Genomic DNA, 20,666 nt, shown 5'->3' with positions numbered 1-20,666 from the left:
TCATTTTCTAATGTTCCTTAGATTCAGGATCAGTTCCTGAGGATTGGAGAATGGCTAATGTTATCCCATTTTTTAAGAAAGGAGGGAGGGAGAAAACAGAGAACTATCGACTTGTTAGCCTGACGTCGGTGGTCGGGAAGATGCTAGAGTCCATTATTAAGAATGAAATGGTGGCATATCTAGGTAGCAGTGATAGGATTGGGCCGACCAGCATGGATTTACCAAGGGTAAATCATGCTTGACGAATCTTTTGGAGTTTTTCGAGGATGTAACCAGGAAGTTAGACGGGTGAGATCCAGTGGATGTAGTGTACCTCGATTTTCAGAAGGCATTTGATAAGGTCCCACATAGGAGATTGGTGGGTAAAATCAAAGCTCAGGGCATCGGGGGGAAGACACTGACATGGATAGAAAACTTTTTGGCAGATAGAAAGCAAAGGGTAGCGGTGAATGGGTGTTTCTCGGAATGGCAGGTAGTGACTAGTGGGGTGCCACAGGGCTCGGTATTGGGAGCACAGCTGTTTACAATTTACATCAACGATTTAGATGAAGGCATTGAGAATAACATCAGCAAGGTTGCTGATGATGCTAAACTTGCTGGCAGTGTGACATGTGATGAGGATGTTAGGAGAATTCAGGGTGACTAGGATAGGCTGGGTGAGTGGGCAGATACTTGGCAGGTGACGTTTAATGTGAATAAGTGTGAGGTTATCCACTTTGGGAGTAAGAACAGGAAGGCAGATAATTATCTGAACGGTGTAGTGTTAGGTAAGGGAGAAATACAAAGAGATCTAGGAGTCCTTGTTCATCAGTCACTGAAATTGAATGAGCAAGTACAGCAGGCAGTGAAGAAGGCTAATGGAATGTTGGCCTTTATTACAAAGGGAATTGAGTACAGGAGCAAGGAAATCTTCTTGCATTTGTACAGATCCCTGGTGAGACCACACCTGGAGTATTGTGTACAGTTTTGGTCTCCAGGGTTAAGGAATGACATCCTGGCTGTAGAGGATGTGCAGCGTAGATTCACGAGGTTGATTCCTGGGATGTCTGGACTGTCTTACGCAGAAAGGTTAGAGAGACTGGGTAGAGATATCCCACACGAGGAAGGGGGATGGGTAAAGGTCATCCCACATGAGGAAGGGGGATGGGGAAGAGAGATCCCACAGGAGGAAGGGGATGGGGAAGAGAGATCCCACAGGAGGAAGAGGGATGGGGAAGAGAGATCCCAGAGGAGGAAGTGGATATAGTAGAGAAATCCCGCAGTAGGAAGCTGAATCAGGAAGGGAGATCGAAGGGGAGGAAGAAGATCGGGAAGAGAATTCTACATGGGGAAGCGGATGGGGAAGAGAGATGCCACAGGAAGAAGTGGGATGGGGAAGAGAAATCCCACAGAAGGAAGTGGGATAGGGAAGACAGATCCCACAGGAGGAAGTGGGATGGGGAACAGAGTTCCCACAGGTTGAAGGGGGATAGAAAAGAGAGATCCTACGGGAGAAAGGGAATGGGAAGGAGAGATCCCACAGGAGGAAGAGCAATGGGGAAGAGAGATCCTTGTGCAGGAAGGCACAGAGTCGACTGTACTTCCTTAGAAGGTTGGCGTCATTCAATGTCTGTAGTGAGATGCTGAAGATGTTCTATAGGTCAGTTGTGGAGAGCGCCCTCTTCTTTGTGGTGGCGTGTTGGGGAGGAAGCATTAAGAAGAGGGACGCCTCACGTCTTAATAAGCTGGTAAGGAAGGCGGGCTCTGTCGTGGGCAAAGTACTGGAGAGTTTAACATCGGTAGCTGAGCGAAGGGCGCTGAGTAGGCTACGGTCAATTATGGAAGACTCTGAACATCCTCTACATAGCACCATCCAGAGACAGAGAAGCAGTTTCAGCGACAGGTTACTATCGATGCAATGCTCCTCAGACAGGATGAAGAGGTCAATACTCCCCAATGCCATTAGGCTTTACAATTCAACCGCCAGGACTTAAGAACTTTTTAAAAGCTATTATTAATGCTTTTTGAGATAGTGATTTAGATGCATATCATATTTTATACTGAGTTAAGTATTGTATGTAATTAGTTCTGCTACAACAAGTGTATGGGACATTGTAAAAAAAGTTGAATTTCCCCATGGGGATGAATAAAGTATCTATCTATCTATCTATCTATTGGAGGAAGGGGGATGGGTAAAGGAGATCCTACACGAGGAAGGGGATGGGGAAGAGAGATCCTATAGGAGGAAGTGGGATGGGGAAAAATGATCGCTTGGGAGTAAGGGGGATGGGTAAAGGAGATTCCACACGAGGAAGTGGATAGGGTAGAGATATCCCACAGGAGGAAGGGGGATGGGTAAAGGACATCCCACACAAGGAAGGGGGATGGGGAAGAGAGATCCCACAGGAGGAAGGGGATGGGGAAGTGAGATCCCACAGGAGGAAGAGGGATGGGGAAGAGAGATCCCAGAGGAGGAAGTGGATATAGTAGAGAAATCCTGCAGTAGGAAGCTGAATCAGGAAGGGAGATCGAAGGGGAGGAAGAAGATCGGGAAAAGAATTCTACATGGGGAAGCGGATGGGGAAGACGTATCCCACAGGAGCAAGTGGGATGGGGAACAGAGTTCCCACAGGTCGAAGGGGGATAGAAAAGAGAGATCCTACGGGAGAAAGGGAATGGGAAGGAGAGATCCCACAGGAGGAAGGGGATGGGGAAGAGAGATCCCACAGGAGGAAGAGGGATGGGGAAGAGAGATCCTATAGGAGGAAGGGGGATGGGTAAAGGAGATCCTACACGAGGAAGGGAATGGGGAAGAGATATCCCACAGGAGGAAGGGGGATGGGTAAAGGACATCCCACTCGAGGATGGGGAAGGGAGATCCCACAGGTCGAAGGGGGATGGGTAAAGGAGATCCCACACGAGGAAGGGGGATGGGGAAGGGAGATTCCACAGGAGGAAGGGGATGGGTTATTGAGATCCCAGAGGAGGAAGGGGATGGGGAAGAGAGATCCCTCAGGAAGAAGAGTGATGGGGATGAGAGATCCCACAGTAAGGGGGATGGGGAAAGTGATCCGACAGGAGGAAGGGGGATGGGGAAGAGAGATCCCACAGGAGGAAGGGGGATCTGGAAGAGAGATCCCACAGGAGGAAGTGGATAGGGAAGAGAGATCCCACAGGAGGAAGGGGTTGGGAAGAGAGATCCCACAGGATGAAGTGGTTGGGAAGAGAGATCCCACAGGAGGAAGGGGTTGGGAAGAGAGATCCCACAGGAGGAAGGGGTTGGGAAGAGAGATCCCACAGGAGGAAGGGGGATGGGGAAGAGAGATCCTATTGGAGGAAGTGGGATGGGGAAAAATGATCGCTTGGGAGGAAGGGGGATGGGTAAAGGAGATTCCACACGAGGAAGGGGATAGTGTAGAGATACCCCACAGTAGGAAGGGGGATGGGTAAAGGACATCCCACACGAGGAAGGGGGATGGGGAAGAGAGATCCCACAGGAGGAAGGGGGATCGGGAAAAGAGATCCCACAGGAGGAAGGGGGATCTGGAAGAGAGATCCCACAGGAGGAAGTGTATAGGGAAGAGAGATCCCACAGGAGGAAGGGGTTGGGAAGAGAGATCCCACAGGATGAAGTGGTTGGGAAGAGAGATCCCACAGGAGGAAGGGGTTGGGAAGAGAGATCCCACAGGAGGAAGGGGGATGGGGAAGAGAGATCCTATTGGAGGAAGTGGGATGGGGAAAAATGATCGCTTGGGAGGAAGGGGGATGGGTAAAGGAGATTCCACACGAGGAAGGGGATAGTGTAGAGATACCCCACAGTAGGAAGGGGGATGGGTAAAGGACATCCCACACGAGGAAGGGGGATGGGGAAGAGAGATCCCACAGGAGGAAGGGGATGGGGAAGAGAGATCCCACAGGAGGAAGAGGGATGGGGAAGAGAGATCCCAGAGGAGGAAGTGGATATAGTAGAGAAATGGCGCAGTAGGAAGCTGAATCAGGAAAGGAGATCGGAGGGGAGGAAGAAGATCAGGAAAAGAATTCTACATGGGGAAGCGGATGGGGAAGAGAGATGCCACAGGAAGAAGTGGGATGGGGAAGAGAAATCCCACAGAAGGAAGTGGGATAGGGAAGTCAGATCCCACAGGAGGAAGTAGGATGGGGAACAGAGTTCCCACAGGTCGAAGGGGGATAGAAAAGAGGGATCCTACGGGAGAAAGGGAATGGGACGGAGAGATCCCACAGGAGTTAGGCGGATGGTGAAGGGAGATCCAACAGGAGGAAGAGGGATGGGGAAGAGAGATCCAATAGGAGGAAGGGGGATGGGTAAAGGAGATCCTACACGAGGAAGGGGATTGGGAAGAGAGATCCCAAAGGAGGAAGGGGGATGGGGAACAGAGTTCCCACAGGTCGAAGGGGGATGGAAAAGAGAGATCCCACGGGAGAAAGGGGAATGGGAAGGAGAGATCCCACAGGAGGAAGGCGGATGGGGAAGAGAGATCCTACAGGAGGAAGGGGGATGGGGAAGAGAGATCCTACAGGAGGAAGTGGGATGGGGAAGAGAGATCCCACAGGAAGAAGGGGATCGGGAAGAGAGATCCCACAGGAGGAAGGGGGATGGGGAAGAGAGATCCTATAGGAGGAAGGGGGATGGGGAAGAGAGATCCTATAGGAGGAAGGGGGATGGGGAAAAATGATCGCTTGCGAGGAAGGGGATGGGGAAAGTGATCCGACAGGAGGAAAGGGATCGGGAAGATAAATCACACAGAAGGCAGGGGGATGGGGAAGAGAGATCCCACAGGAGGAAGGGGGATGGGGAAAGTGATCCGACAGGAGGAAGGGGATGCAGAAGAGAGATACCACAGGAGGAACGGGTTCGGGAAGTGAGATCCCCTAGGAGGAAGGGGGATGGGGAAGAGAGATCCCACAGGAGAAAGGGGAATCTGGAAGAGAGATCACACAGGAGGAAGGAGTTGGGAAGAGAGATCCCACAGGAGGAAGTGGATAGGGAAGAGATATCCCACAGGATGAAGTGGTTGGGAAGAGAGATCCCAGAGGAGGAAGTGGATATAGTAGAGAAATGGCGCAGTAGGAAGCTGAATCAGGAAGGGAGATCGAAGGGGAGGAAGAAGATCAGGAAAAGAATTATACATGGGGAAGCGGATGGGGAAGAGAGATGCCACAGGAAGAAGTGGGATGGGGAAGAGAAATCCCACAGAAGGAAGTGGGATAGGGAAGACAGATCCCACAGGAGGAAGTGGGATGGGGAACAGAGTTCCCACAGGTCGAAGGGGGATAGAAAAGAGGGATCCTACGGGAGAAAGGGAATGGGAAGTAGAGATCCCACAGGAGTTAGGCGGATGGTGAAGGGAGATCCAACAGGAGGAAGAGGGATGGGGAAGAGAGATCCCACAGGCGGAAGGGGGATGGGGAACAGAGTTCCCACAGGTCGAAGGGAGATGGAAAAGAGAGATCCCACGGGAGAAAGGGGAATGGGAAGGAGAGATCCCACAGGAGGAAGGCGGATGGGGAAGAGAGATCCTACAGGAGGAAGGGGGATGGGGAAGAGAGATCCTACAGGAGGAAGGGGGATGGGTAAAGGAGATCCTACAGGAGGAAGGGGATTGGGAAGAGAGATCCCAAAGGAGGAAGGGGGATGGGGAAGAGAGATCCCACAGGCGGAAGGGGGATGGGGAACAGAGTTCCCACAGGTCGAAGGGAGATGGAAAAGAGAGATCCCACGGGAGAAAGGGGAATGGGAAGGAGAGATCCCACAGGAGGAAGGCGGATGGGGAAGAGAGATCCCACAGGAGGAAGGGGGATCTGGAAGAGAGATCCCACAGGAGGAAGTGTATAGGGAAGAGAGATCCCACAGGAGGAAGGGGTTGGGAAGAGAGATCCCACAGGATGAAGTGGTTGGGAAGAGAGATCCCACAGGAGGAAGGGGTTGGGAAGAGAGATCCCACAGGAGGAAGGGGGATGGGGAAGAGAGATCCTATTGGAGGAAGTGGGATGGGGAAAAATGATCGCTTGGGAGGAAGGGGGATGGGTAAAGGAGATTCCACACGAGGAAGGGGATAGTGTAGAGATACCCCACAGTAGGAAGGGGGATGGGTAAAGGACATCCCACACGAGGAAGGGGGATGGGGAAGAGAGATCCCACAGGAGGAAGGGGATGGGGAAGAGAGATCCCACAGGAGGAAGAGGGATGGGGAAGAGAGATCCCAGAGGAGGAAGTGGATATAGTAGAGAAATGGCGCAGTAGGAAGCTGAATCAGGAAAGGAGATCGGAGGGGAGGAAGAAGATCAGGAAAAGAATTCTACATGGGGAAGCGGATGGGGAAGAGAGATGCCACAGGAAGAAGTGGGATGGGGAAGAGAAATCCCACAGAAGGAAGTGGGATAGGGAAGTCAGATCCCACAGGAGGAAGTAGGATGGGGAACAGAGTTCCCACAGGTCGAAGGGGGATAGAAAAGAGGGATCCTACGGGAGAAAGGGAATGGGACGGAGAGATCCCACAGGAGTTAGGCGGATGGTGAAGGGAGATCCAACAGGAGGAAGAGGGATGGGGAAGAGAGATCCAATAGGAGGAAGGGGGATGGGTAAAGGAGATCCTACACGAGGAAGGGGATTGGGAAGAGAGATCCCAAAGGAGGAAGGGGGATGGGGAACAGAGTTCCCACAGGTCGAAGGGGGATGGAAAAGAGAGATCCCACGGGAGAAAGGGGAATGGGAAGGAGAGATCCCACAGGAGGAAGGCGGATGGGGAAGAGAGATCCTACAGGAGGAAGGGGGATGGGGAAGAGAGATCCTACAGGAGGAAGTGGGATGGGGAAGAGAGATCCCACAGGAAGAAGGGGATCGGGAAGAGAGATCCCACAGGAGGAAGGGGGATGGGGAAGAGAGATCCTATAGGAGGAAGGGGGATGGGGAAGAGAGATCCTATAGGAGGAAGGGGGATGGGGAAAAATGATCGCTTGCGAGGAAGGGGATGGGGAAAGTGATCCGACAGGAGGAAAGGGATCGGGAAGAGAAATCACACAGACGGCAGGGGGATGGGGAAGAGAGATCCCACAGGAGGAAGGGGGATGGGGAAAGTGATCCGACAGGAGGAAGGGGATGCAGAAGAGAGATACCACAGGAGGAACGGGTTCGGGAAGTGAGATCCCCTAGGAGGAAGGGGGATGGGGAAGAGAGATCCCACAGGAGAAAGGGGAATCTGGAAGAGAGATCACACAGGAGGAAGGAGTTGGGAAGAGAGATCCCACAGGAGGAAGTGGTTGGGAAGAGAGATCCCACAGGAGGAAGTGGATAGGGAAGAGATATCCCACAGGATGAAGTGGTTGGGAAGAGAGATCCCAGAGGAGGAAGTGGATATAGTAGAGAAATGGCGCAGTAGGAAGCTGAATCAGGAAGGGAGATCGAAGTGGAGGAAGAAGATCAGGAAAAGAATTATACATGGGGAAGCGGATGGGGAAGAGAGATGCCACAGGAAGAAGTGGGATGGGGAAGAGAAATCCCACAGAAGGAAGTGGGATAGGGAAGACAGATCCCACAGGAGGAAGTGGGATGGGGAACAGAGTTCCCACAGGTCGAAGGGGGATAGAAAAGAGGGATCCTACGGGAGAAAGGGAATGGGAAGTAGAGATCCCACAGGAGTTAGGCGGATGGTGAAGGGAGATCCAACAGGAGGAAGAGGGATGGGGAAGAGAGATCCCACAGGCGGAAGGGGGATGGGGAACAGAGTTCCCACAGGTCGAAGGGAGATGGAAAAGAGAGATCCCACGGGAGAAAGGGGAATGGGAAGGAGAGATCCCACAGGAGGAAGGCGGATGGGGAAGAGAGATCCTACAGGAGGAAGGGGGATGGGGAAGAGAGATCCTACAGGAGGAAGGGGGATGGGTAAAGGAGATCCTACAGGAGGAAGGGGATTGGGAAGAGAGATCCCAAAGGAGGAAGGGGGATGGGGAAGAGAGATCCCACAGGCGGAAGGGGGATGGGGAACAGAGTTCCCACAGGTCGAAGGGAGATGGAAAAGAGAGATCCCACGGGAGAAAGGGGAATGGGAAGGAGAGATCCCACAGGAGGAAGGCGGATGGGGAAGAGAGATCCTACAGGAGGAAGGGGGATGGGGAAGAGAGATCCTACAGGAGGAAGTGGGATGGGGAAGAGAGATCCCACAGGAAGAAGGGGATTGGGAAGAGAGATCCCACAGGAGGAAGGGGGATGGGGAAGAGAGATCCTATAGGAGGAAGGGGGATGGGGAAGAGAGATCCTACAGGAGGAAGTGGGATGGGGAAGAGAGATCCCACAGGAAGAAGGGGATCGGGAAGAGAGATCCCACAGGAGGAAGGGGGATGGGGAAGAGAGATCCTATAGGAGGAAGGGGGATGGGGAAGAGAGATCCTATAGGAGGAAGGGGGATGGGGAAAAATGATCGCTTGCGAGGAAGGGGATGGGGAAAGTGATCCGACAGGAGGAAAGGGATCGGGAAGAGAAATCACACAGACGGCAGGGGGATGGGGAAGAGAGATCCCACAGGAGGAAGGGGGATGGGGAAAGTGATCCGACAGGAGGAAGGGGATGCAGAAGAGAGATACCACAGGAGGAACGGGTTCGGGAAGTGAGATCCCCTAGGAGGAAGGGGGATGGGGAAGAGAGATCCCACAGGAGAAAGGGGAATCTGGAAGAGAGATCACACAGGAGGAAGGAGTTGGGAAGAGAGATCCCACAGGAGGAAGTGGTTGGGAAGAGAGATCCCACAGGAGGAAGTGGATAGGGAAGAGATATCCCACAGGATGAAGTGGTTGGGAAGAGAGATCCCAGAGGAGGAAGTGGATATAGTAGAGAAATGGCGCAGTAGGAAGCTGAATCAGGAAGGGAGATCGAAGGGGAGGAAGAAGATCAGGAAAAGAATTATACATGGGGAAGCGGATGGGGAAGAGAGATGCCACAGGAAGAAGTGGGATGGGGAAGAGAAATCCCACAGAAGGAAGTGGGATAGGGAAGACAGATCCCACAGGAGGAAGTGGGATGGGGAACAGAGTTCCCACAGGTCGAAGGGGGATAGAAAAGAGGGATCCTACGGGAGAAAGGGAATGGGAAGTAGAGATCCCACAGGAGTTAGGCGGATGGTGAAGGGAGATCCAACAGGAGGAAGAGGGATGGGGAAGAGAGATCCCACAGGCGGAAGGGGGATGGGGAACAGAGTTCCCACAGGTCGAAGGGAGATGGAAAAGAGAGATCCCACGGGAGAAAGGGGAATGGGAAGGAGAGATCCCACAGGAGGAAGGCGGATGGGGAAGAGAGATCCTACAGGAGGAAGGGGGATGGGGAAGAGAGATCCTACAGGAGGAAGGGGGATGGGTAAAGGAGATCCTACAGGAGGAAGGGGATTGGGAAGAGAGATCCCAAAGGAGGAAGGGGGATGGGGAAGAGAGATCCCACAGGCGGAAGGGGGATGGGGAACAGAGTTCCCACAGGTCGAAGGGAGATGGAAAAGAGAGATCCCACGGGAGAAAGGGGAATGGGAAGGAGAGATCCCACAGGAGGAAGGCGGATGGGGAAGAGAGATCCTACAGGAGGAAGGGGGATGGGGAAGAGAGATCCTACAGGAGGAAGTGGGATGGGGAAGAGAGATCCCACAGGAAGAAGGGGATTGGGAAGAGAGATCCCACAGGAGGAAGGGGGATGGGGAAGAGAGATCCTATAGGAGGAAGGGGGATGGGGAAGAGAGATCCTATAGGAGGAAGGGGGATGGGGAAAAATGATCGCTTGGGAGGAAGGGGATGGGGAAAGTGATCCGACAGGAGGAAGGGGATGCAGAAGAGAGGTACCACAGGAGGAAAGGGTTCGGGAAGTGAGATCCCCTAGGAGGAAGGGGGATGGGGAAGAGAGATCCCACAGGAGAAAGGGGGATCTGGAAGAGAGATCACACATGAGGAAGGAATTGGGAAGAGAGATCCCACAGGAGGAAGTGGTTGGGAAGAGAGATCCCACAGGAGGAAGTGGATAGGGAAGAGAGATACCACAGGATGAAGTGGTTGGGAAGAGAGATCCCAGAGGAGGAAGTGGATATAGTAGAGAAATGGCGCAGTAGGAAGCTGAATCAGGAAGGGAGATCGAAGGGGAGGAAGAAGATCAGGAAAAGAATTCTACATGGGGAAGCGGATGGGGAAGAGAGATGCCACAGTAAGAAGTGGGATGGGGAAGAGAAATCCCACAGAAGGAAGTGGGATAGGGAAGACAGATCCCACAGGAGGAAGTGGGATGGGGAACAGAGTTCCCACAGCTCGAAGGGGGATAGAAAAGAGGGATCCTACAGGAGAAAGGGAATGGGAAGGAGAGATCCCACAGGAGTTAGGCGGATGGTGAAGGGAGATCCTACAGGAGGAAGGGGGATGGGGAAGAGAGATCCTATAGGAGGAAGGGGGATGGGTAAAGGAGATCCTACACGAGGAAGGGGATTGGGAAGAGAGATCCCAAAGGAGGAAGGGGGATGGGGAAGAGAGATCCCACAGGAGGAAGGGGGATGGGGAAGAGAGATCCCACAGGAGGAAGTGGGATGGGGAACAGAGTTCCCACAGGTCGAAGGGGGATGGAAAAGAGAGATCCCACGGGAGAAAGGGGAATGGGAAGGAGAGATCCCACAGGAGGAAGGCGGATGGGGAAGAGAGATCCTACAGGAGGAAGGGGGATGAGGAAGAGAGATCCTACAGGAGGAAGTGGGATGGGGAAGAGAGATCCCACAGGAAGAAGGGGATCGGGAAGAGAGATCCCACAGGAGGAAGGGGGATGGGGAAGAGAGATCCTATAGGAGGAAGGGGGATGGGGAAAAATGATCGCTTGGGAGGAAGGGGGATGGGTAAAGGAGATTCCACACGAGGAAGGGGATAGTGTAGAGATACCCCACAGTAGGAAGGGGGATGGGTAAAGGACATCCCACACGAGGAAGGGGGATGGGGAAGAGAGATCCCACAGGAGGAAGGGGATGGGGAAGAGAGATCCCACAGGAGGAAGAGGGATGGGGAAGAGAGATCCCAGAGGAGGAAGTGGATATAGTAGAGAAATGGCGCAGTAGGAAGCTGAATCAGGAAAGGAGATCGAAGGGGAGGAAGAAGATCAGGAAAAGAATTCTACATGGGGAAGCGGATGGGGAAGAGAGATGCCACAGGAAGAAGTGGGATGGGGAAGAGAAATCCCACAGAAGGAAGTGGGATAGGGAAGACAGATCCCACAGGAGGAAGTAGGATGGGGAACAGAGTTCCCACAGGTCGAAGGGGGATAGAAAAGAGGGATCCTACGGGAGAAAGGGAATGGGACGGAGAGATCCCACAGGAGTTAGGCGGATGGTGAAGGGAGATCCAACAGGAGGAAGAGGGATGGGGAAGAGAGATCCTATAGGAGGAAGGGGATGGGTAAAGGAGATCCTACACGAGGAAGGGGATTGGGAAGAGAGATCCCAAAGGAGGAAGGGGGATGGGGAACAGAGTTCCCACAGGTCGAAGGGGGATGGAAAAGAGAGATCCCACGGGAGAAAGGGGAATGGGAAGGAGAGATCCCACAGGAGGAAGGCGGATGGGGAAGAGAGATCCTACAGGAGGAAGGGGGATGGGGAAGAGAGATCCTACAGGAGGAAGTGGGATGGGGAAGAGAGATCCCACAGGAAGAAGGGGATTGGGAAGAGAGATCCCACAGGAGGAAGGGGGATGGGGAAGAGAGATCCTATAGGAGGAAGGGGGATGGGGAAGAGAGATCCTATAGGAGGAAGGGGGATGGGGAAAAATGATCGCTTGGGAGGAAGGGGATGGGGAAAGTGATCCGACAGGAGGAAAGGGATCGGGAAGAGAAATCACACAGAAGGCAGGGGGATGGGGAAGAGAGATCCCACAGGAGGAAGGGGGATGGGGAAAGTGATCCGACAGGAGGAAGGGGATGCAGAAGAGAGATACCACAGGAGGAACGGGTTCGGGAAGTGAGATCCCCTAGGAGGAAGGGGGATGGGGAAGAGAGATCCCACAGGAGAAAGGGGAATCTGGAAGAGAGATCACACAGGAGGAAGGAGTTGGGAAGAGAGATCCCACAGGAGGAAGTGGTTGGGAAGAGAGATCCCACAGGAGGAAGTGGATAGGGAAGAGATATCCCACAGGATGAAGTGGTTGGGAAGAGAGATCCCAGAGGAGGAAGTGGATATAGTAGAGAAATGGCGCAGTAGGAAGCTGAATCAGGAAGGGAGATCGAAGGGGAGGAAGAAGATCAGGAAAAGAATTCTACATGGGGAAGCGGATGGGGAAGAGAGATGCCACAGGAAGAAGTGGGATGGGGAAGAGAAATCCCACAGAAGGAAGTGGGATAGGGAAGACAGATCCCACAGGAGGAAGTGGGATGGGGAACAGAGTTCCCACAGGTCGAAGGGGGATAGAAAAGAGGGATCCTACGGGAGAAAGGGAATGGGAAGTAGAGATCCCACAGGAGTTAGGCGGATGGTGAAGGGAGATCCAACAGGAGGAAGAGGGATGGGGAAGAGAGATCCTATAGGAGGAAGGGGGATGGGTAAAGGAGATCCTACATGAGGAAGGGGATTGAGAAGAGAGATCCCAAAGGAGGAAGGGGGATGGGGAAGAGAGATCCCACAGGAGGAAGGGGGATGGGGAACAGAGTTCCCACAGGTCGAAGGGGGATGGAAAAGAGAGATCCCACGGGAGAAAGGGGAATGGGAAGGAGAGATCCCACAGGAGGAAGGCGGATGGGGAAGAGAGATCCTACAGGAGGAAGGGGGATGGGGAAGAGAGATCCTACAGGAGGAAGTGGGATGGGGAAGAGAGATCCCACAGGAAGAAGGGGATTGGGAAGAGAGATCCCACAGGAGGAAGGGGGATGGGGAAGAGAGATCCTATAGGAGGAAGGGGGATGGGGAAGAGAGATCCTATAGGAGGAAGGGGGATGGGGAAAAATGATCGCTTGGGAGGAAGGGGATGGGGAAAGTGATCCGACAGGAGGAAGGGGATGCAGAAGAGAGATACCACAGGAGGAAAGGGTTCGGGAAGTGAGATCCCCTAGGAGGAAGGGGGATGGGGAAGAGAGATCCCACAGGAGAAAGGGGAATCTGGAAGAGAGATCACACAGGAGGAAGGAATTGGGAAGAGAGATCCCACAGGAGGAAGTGGTTGGGAAGAGAGATCCCACAGGAGGAAGTGGATAGGGAAGAGAGATACCACAGGATGAAGTGGTTGGGAAGAGAGATCCCAGAGGAGGAAGTGGATATAGTAGAGAAATGGCGCAGTAGGAAGCTGAATCAGGAAGGGAGATCGAAGGGGAGGAAGAAGATCAGGAAAAGAATTCTACATGGGGAAGCGGATGGGGAAGAGAGATGCCACAGGAAGAAGTGGGATGGGGAAGAGAAATCCCACAGAAGGAAGTGGGATAGGGAAGACAGATCCCACAGGAGGAAGTGGGATGGGGAACAGAGTTCCCACAGGTCGAAGGGGGATAGAAAAGAGAGATCCTACGGGAGAAAGGGAATGGGAAGGAGAGATCCCACAGGAGTTAGGCGGATGGTGAAGGGAGATCCTACAGGAGGAAGGGGGATGGGGAAGAGAGATCCTATAGGAGGAAGGGGGATGGGTAAAGGAGATCCTACACGAGGAAGGGGATTGGGAAGAGAGATCCCAAAGGAGGAAGGGGGATGGGGAAGAGAGATGCCACAGGAGGAAGGGGGATGGGGAAGAGAGATCCCACAGGAGGAAGTGGGATGGGGAACAGAGTTCCCACAGGTCGAAGGGGGATGGAAAAGAGAGATCCTATAGGAGGAAGGGGGATGGGGAAAAATGATCGCTTGGGAGGAAGGGGGATGGGTAAAGGAGATTCCACACGAGGAAGGGGGATGGGGAAGAGAGATTCCTCAGGAGGAAGGGGGATGGGTGAAGGAGATCCCACACGAGGAAGGGGGATGGGGAAGAGAGATTCCTCAGGAGGAAGGGGGATGGGTGAAGGAGATCCCACACGAGGAAGGGGAATGAGGAAGGGAGATTCCACAGGAGGAAGGGGATGGGTTATTGAGATCCCAGAAGAGGAAGGGGATGGGGAAAGTGATCCGACAGGAGGAAAGGGATCGGGAAGAGATATCACACAGAAGGCAGGGGGATGGGAAGAGAGATCCCACAGGAGGAAGGGGGATGGGGAAAGTGATCCGACAGGAGGAAGGGGATGCAGAAGAGAGATACCACAGGAGGAAGTGGATATGAAAGAGAGATCCCACAGGATGAAATGGTTGGGAAGAGAGATCCCACAGGAGGAAGGGGTTGGGAAGAGAGATCCCACAGTAGGAAGGGGTTGGGAAGAGAGACCCCACAGGAGAAAGAGGGATGGGGAAGAGAGATCCTATAGGAGGAAGGGGGATGGGGAAAAATGATCGCTTGGGAGGAAGGGGGATGGGTAAAGGAGATCCTACACGAGGAAGGGGATTGGGAAGAGAGATCCCAAAGGAGGAAGGGGGATGGGGAAGAGAGATCCCACAGGAGGAAGGGGGATGGGGAAGAGAGATCCCACAGGAGGAAGTGGGATGGGGAACAGAGTTCCCACAGGTCGAAGGGGGATGGAAAAGAGAGATCCTATAGGAGGAAGGGGGATGGGGAAAAATGATCGCTTTGGAGGAAGGGGGATGGGTAAAGGAGATTCCACACGAGGAAGGGGATGGGGTAGAGATATCCCACAGGAGGAAGGGGGATGGGTAAAGGAGATCCCACACGAGGAAGGGGGATGGGGAAGAGAGATTCCTCAGGAGGAAGGGGGATGGGTGAAGGAGATCCCACACGAGGAAGGGGAATGAGGAAGGGAGATTCCACAGGAGGAAGGGGATGGGTTATTGAGATCCCAGAAGAGGAAGGGGATGGGGAAAGTGATCCGACAGGAGGAAAGGGATCGGGAAGAGATATCACACAGAAGGCAGGGGGATGGGAAGAGAGATCCCACAGGAGGAAGGGGGATGGGGAAAGTGATCCGACAGGAGGAAGGGGATGCAGAAGAGAGATACCACAGGAGGAAGTGGATATGAAAGAGAGATCCCACAGGATGAAATGGTTGGGAAGGGAGATCCCACAGGAGGAAGGGGTTGGGAAGAGAGATCCCACAGTAGGAAGGGGTTGGGAAGAGAGACCCCACAGGAGAAAGGGGGATGGGGAAGAGAGATCCCACAGGAGGAAGGGGGATGGGGAAGAGAGATCCCACAGGAGGAAGGGGGATGGGGAAGGGAGATTCCACAGGAGGAAGGGGATGGGTTATTGAGATCCCAGAGGAGTAAGTGGATGGGGAAGAGAGATCCTCAGGAAGAAGAGTGATGGGGATGAGAGATCCCACAAGAGGATGGGAATGGGGAAGAGAGATCCCACAGTAAGGGGGATGGGGAAAGTGATCCGACAGGAGGAAAGGGATCGGGAAGAGAGATCACACAGAAGGCAGGGGGATGGGGAAGAGAGATCCCACAGGAGGAAGGGGGATGGGGTAGAGAGATCCCACAGGAGGAAGGGGGATGGGGAAGAGAGATCCCACAGGAGGAAGGGGGATGGGGAAGAGAGATCCCACAGGAGGAAGGGGGATGGGGAAAGTGATCCGACAGGAGGAAGGGGATGCAGAAGAGAGATACCACAGGAGGAAAGTGTTCGGGAAGTGAGATCCCCTAGGAGGAAGGGGAATCTGGAAGAGAGATCACACAGGAGGAAGTGGTTGGGAAGAGAGATCCCACAGGAGGAAGTGGATAGGGAAGAGAGATACCACAGGATGAAGTGGTTGGGAAGAGAGATCCCACAGGAGGAAGGGGTTGGGAAGAGAGATTCCACAGTAGGAAGGGGTTGGGAAGAGAGACCCCACAGGAGAAAGGGGCATGGGGAAGAGAGATCCCACAGGAGGAAGGGGGATGGGGAAGAGAGATCCTATAGGAGGAAGGTGGATGGGGAAAAATGATCGCTTGGGAGGAAGGGGGATGGGTAAAGGAGATTCCACACGAGGAAGGGAATGGGGTAGAGAGATCCCACATGAGGAAGGGGATGGGGTAGAGATATCCCACATGAGGAAGGGGATGGGGAAGGGAAATTCCACAGGAGGAAGGGGGATGGGTAAAGGAGATCCCACACGAGGAAGGGGGATGGGGAAGGGAGATTCCACAGGAGGATGGGGATGGGTTATTGAGATCCCAGAGGAGGAAGGGGATGGGGAAGAGAGATCCCTCAGGAAGAAGAGTGATGGGGATGAGAGATCCCACAAGAGGATGGGAATGGGGAAGAGAGATCCCACAGGAGGAAGGGGGATCTGGAATAGAGATCACACTGGAGGAAGTAGTTGGGAAGAGAGATCCCACAGGAGGAAGGAGTTGGGAATAGAGATCCCACAGGAGGAAGGGGGATCTGGAATAGAGATCACACTGGAGGAAGTAGTTGGGAAGAGAGATCCCACAGGAGGAAGGAGTTGGGAATAGAGATCCCACAGGATGAAGGGGGATGGGGAAGGGTGATCGCACGGGATGAAGTAGTTGGGAAGAGAGATCCCACAGGAGGAAGGAGTTGGGAATAGAGATCCCACAGGATGAAGGGGGATGGGGAAGGGTGATCGCACGGGATGAAGGGGGGTGGCATTTGTCACAATTCATCTCAATCTGATTTACTGCAGTTTTACCCAAATCCGTTTACTTTGAAACAGCACAATGGAACCGTTTCACAGTTCTGAGTGAGAGATAAATCAAGTTACCTCAACTCCTGGCACTTGTGAAGCCCGGGTCCCAGCCGCTGGATTCCTTCACACTGAATGTTGCATTTCTCCAGGTCGAGGTGTTTTATTGTATCACAGAGTCCAATGGCATGAGACAGGACCGCACAGTCAACCGGGGTCAGTGTCATTCCACTGAATGAAAGTGTTTTCAGAGATCCCAGTGCGGCCTGAGCCAGTCCACGATTCTGAGACTCAAACAGGTAGTGCAATGTGTTCAGGAGTCTCCTTCTACCAATGTCACCCGTGTTTCTACTCTGGTGTTTAACCTTGTTCTTCAACCAGTCAATCACCCGGCAGGTTGTTTGATGAGGAAATGGACCCAGAAACTCCTCCAGGCCCCGAGCTGTCATTGGGTTGGAGAGACCAGCAACAAAACGGAGAAATACCTCAAATCGCCCATCTTTTGTCTTGTGGGCTTCAGTGAGGAATTTCAGGATATCCTCGGGATGTACAGTCAGGAATTGTGCGACTGCAGCTACAAACTCTTGGATGGTGAGGTGTGGGAATGTGTACACCACGCTCCGGGCAGAATCCTCTCTCTCCAAAAGCTCCATCAGGAACCCGGACAGGAACTGCGAAGGCTGTAGATTGAACTTGATCAAATCTCCGTCTGCAAACACAATCTTCTTCTCGGAAACTCCTCTGTAGGCCATCTGACCCACCCTGAGTAACACATCACGGGGTCTCTCAATCTCACGGCCGTGGTTTTTCAGGATGTTGTAAATATAGTAGGAGTACAGTTGAGTGATGGTCTTGGGAACTCGCTGCAGGTCCCTGACTCTTTGTGTGAAGAAGGGGCCCAGTGTCAGAGCGAGGATCCAGCAGTAGGAGGGGTTGTAGCTCATGGTGTACAGGATCTCGTTCTCCTGCACGTGTTTGAAAACAGCAGCTGCCACCGTCTGATCTTCAAAATGCTTAATGAAATATTCCTTCCGTTCCTCACCAACAAATCCCAGGATTTCAGCCCAGACACCGATCTTCGCTTTTTCCAAGAAATGTAACACAGTGGGGCGGGTGGTCACCAACACTGAACACCCTGGGAGCAGCTTGCCCTGGATTAAACTGTACACAATGTCAGACACTTCACACCGCCACTCGGGATCTGGGCACTGGTGCTTGGGTTCTGTATCTCTCCGACTGTCCGCAAAATCGATTCTGTGCTTGAATTCATCCAAACCATCGAATATAAACAGCAATCCCTCTGGGTTCTTCCAGACCTCTCTCAGGATATTCCCAAAGTAAGGATACTGATCCAGAATCAGTTCCCTCAGGTTTATTCTGCAGTTAATAGAGTTTAAATCCCGGAATTTGAAACTGAAGACAAACTGGAATTGTTGGAATATTTTCCCCTCGGCCCAGTCATAAACAATCTTTTGTACCATTGTTGTTTTCCCTATTCCTGGCACTCCGGCTACTGCTGCGGAACTGCCAGATTTGGATTTACTCCGGGAAAAACTGCTGTGGAATAACTGAGCAGTCTGTATTTTTTCTAACGCTCCACGGAGATGTTTCTCTCTATAATCCTCGTGGTCTCTGCCTCTTGCCAGCAGCTCGTGTTCCACCAGTCTCCGATCTCGAAGAGTAGAAATGACGGTGAGCTTTGTGTATCGATCATCCAGCTGGAAAACCTTCACCTTCTCCCTCATCAGGATCGTGTTCACTCTCAATATTTCAGTTTGTGCCCGCAGAGTCTCCTTGTGTTTCTGTTGAACATCTTCATGGGAACAAAAACATATTCAAAATGTTAACTAGCTCAACTGACAAAGAACTTTATAACTACATTCCAATATTCAGTGTTTGAGATTACATGAATTAATTCAATGCTTCCATGGATATTAGGACAGAAAGTAAAATTCTGTTCACAGACACAGGAACTAACAGCAATGATTGTCTCAGAAAAATGTCCAATCCTGATATTCTGACGCTAATTACTGATGAAGGTGAACGTTCCCCGGATATCCTATTGCAATCCTGACTGCACTCCCGTTACAACATTTCACTGTATTTAAAGCATTGTTTGCATTATTAACAGACGGTGTTATTGCTGACCTGGTGTGGAAATATGGAGAGCAGGACACTGTGCATTTTGGCAAAGCTACACACTGGGGAGTCACAGGTGTCCACTGCAAACACCAATGGTGTCAAAACAGGAACAGAACATGCGGGAAATGGAAGTTTCTTTACTCAGAGATGTTCCTGATTCGGAAGAGCGTCAACATTTAGAGAAGGCAGGATAATGGGGTTGAGAGGAATTGCAGAGCAAATTCACTGAGCTGAATGGCTTAATTATCTTCCTAAGTCTTATGGTTTTAGGGAGTATCTAGAGTATTGTGTTCACTTCTTATTGTCCAGCACTGGGGATGATTGGAGAGGGTGCAGAACAGGTTCACCAGGATGTTGCTTGGATTCGGTGGCATGTGAGGCAAGTAGAGCTTTGAGAAACTTGGATTGTTTATTCTGGAGTTAGAATAGAGATCTGCCTGATGTTTATAAGATTGAGAGATAAGATTTTGGGTCGAGAGCCTGTATTTTGCTTTCAACTTAGGATTGATGGCTCATACCAGAGGGCGTTTGGTAAAGGTGAAATGGGGTAAATTTAGAGTACATGTGGGCAGATTTTTCACAGGGTTGTGTGTGCCTGGAATTTACAGCCTGGGTCGTGTTGGAGGCAACTATGTTATAGATGCTCCAAGAGATACGTGAATGTGCAGGAAATGCGAGGGTATGGTCAATAGCATAAGAGAGGATAACAAAGTGTTTCTTTTGTTCTTTCCCAGATATATAAAGAGTAAAAAAGTAGAGGGTTGATATCGGACCGCTGGAAAATGAAGTTGTAGATTTAGTAACGGGTGAAAAAGGAAATGTCAGACATACTCTGTGGAAGTCACTAGCAGAATTCCAAATTGTAAAGAGCATCAGCGGACAGAATTGAGTGCAGCTGCTATTACGAAGGAGAAGCTGCTTCGGAATCTGAAAGGTCTGAAGAGAGAAAGGTCACCTGGACTGGGTCATACAGTGTGTCAGGAGCCTGTCTGGGGTGTGTGGGGATACCCAGAGCGTTAGGACCCGGAGTGGAGGGTTCAGAGACACAAGGACTGGATTAATACATCAACAGCTGGAACAGCTGGAAAAATACACTTTACAATGTTCAGGCTGCAACGAGAGATGATCTGAATTGTAACCTGAAACCAGAGATCGGCGAATGATTGATGGTGGATTTTCGTTCCCAGATTCTGCCAAGTCACAGTCTAACATTTGAGATGTGGTTTGAACTGAGCATTTCATCACTCACCTGTCAGTTCAGTGGGTAACTCAGACAACCCTTGTGCGATGTTTATGTATTCCTCTGGGTCAGGACCTGTTTAAATCAACAAAAGAGTTCATGAAAACAGAACTAAAATAATTACAACTATTTAGTTCAATGTGCCTTTGTGTTCAGTGCGTGGTTTTAACATACCGAGCTCCTGTATTTCCCTCAGTATCCTGTCCAGCTTCGGTAACTCAGTCCTCCACATCACAAAGGATTCCCACATCACCCTCCGGGCCCGGGAGCCTTTGCCCATCACCAAACTGAGGAAGAGTCTGGAACTCTCTGTCCGGTTTCCCTTCTCTGTCAGTTCAGTGACTTTCTAGAAAAGCAAACAATTAATTTATTGTGGAGTAGATGGACAGACATGGCGAATCTCACAGATTAATATTCATCCTGGATTAATGAGCTGAGGTGAATTTGACTGACGGTCCTGATAAGATGCAAAATTAATTTTAGACTGAATGCCTGTTCAACAGTCCAGATATGCAGCCCTTGCACTTATGTCATACAACGATATGACTATTACAGCACAGTAACACAGTCCGTGCCGAGCGCTTACTCTCACCTAGTCCCACCTAACTGCACTCAGCCCATAACCCTCCATTCCCTTCCTGTCCATAT

General features: G+C 51.9%; 1 protein-coding gene across 1 annotated transcript in view; it reads right to left on the bottom strand.

The window, feature by feature from the left end:
• Positions 1 to 20,666, bottom strand: part of LOC140720091 (NACHT, LRR and PYD domains-containing protein 3-like) — a 64,067-nt gene that overhangs the window by 30,255 nt on the left and 13,146 nt on the right. The window contains exons 5-7 of the mRNA XM_073034989.1: positions 20,193 to 20,364; positions 20,028 to 20,093; positions 16,715 to 18,449 (exon numbers count right to left, since the gene is read on the bottom strand). Of these exons, the coding sequence (XP_072891090.1) occupies positions 16,715 to 18,449; positions 20,028 to 20,093; positions 20,193 to 20,364 (1,973 nt within the window). The remainder of the gene's footprint in view (positions 1 to 16,714; positions 18,450 to 20,027; positions 20,094 to 20,192; positions 20,365 to 20,666) is intronic.

The sequence above is a fragment of the Hemitrygon akajei genome, unplaced genomic scaffold (genome assembly GCF_048418815.1).
Source record: "Hemitrygon akajei unplaced genomic scaffold, sHemAka1.3 Scf000036, whole genome shotgun sequence".
In the NCBI taxonomy this organism is placed as follows: Eukaryota; Metazoa; Chordata; class Chondrichthyes; order Myliobatiformes; family Dasyatidae; genus Hemitrygon; species Hemitrygon akajei.
Note: the sequence above shows the minus strand (reverse complement) of the source record. Positions and strands in the feature narration are given on the sequence as shown.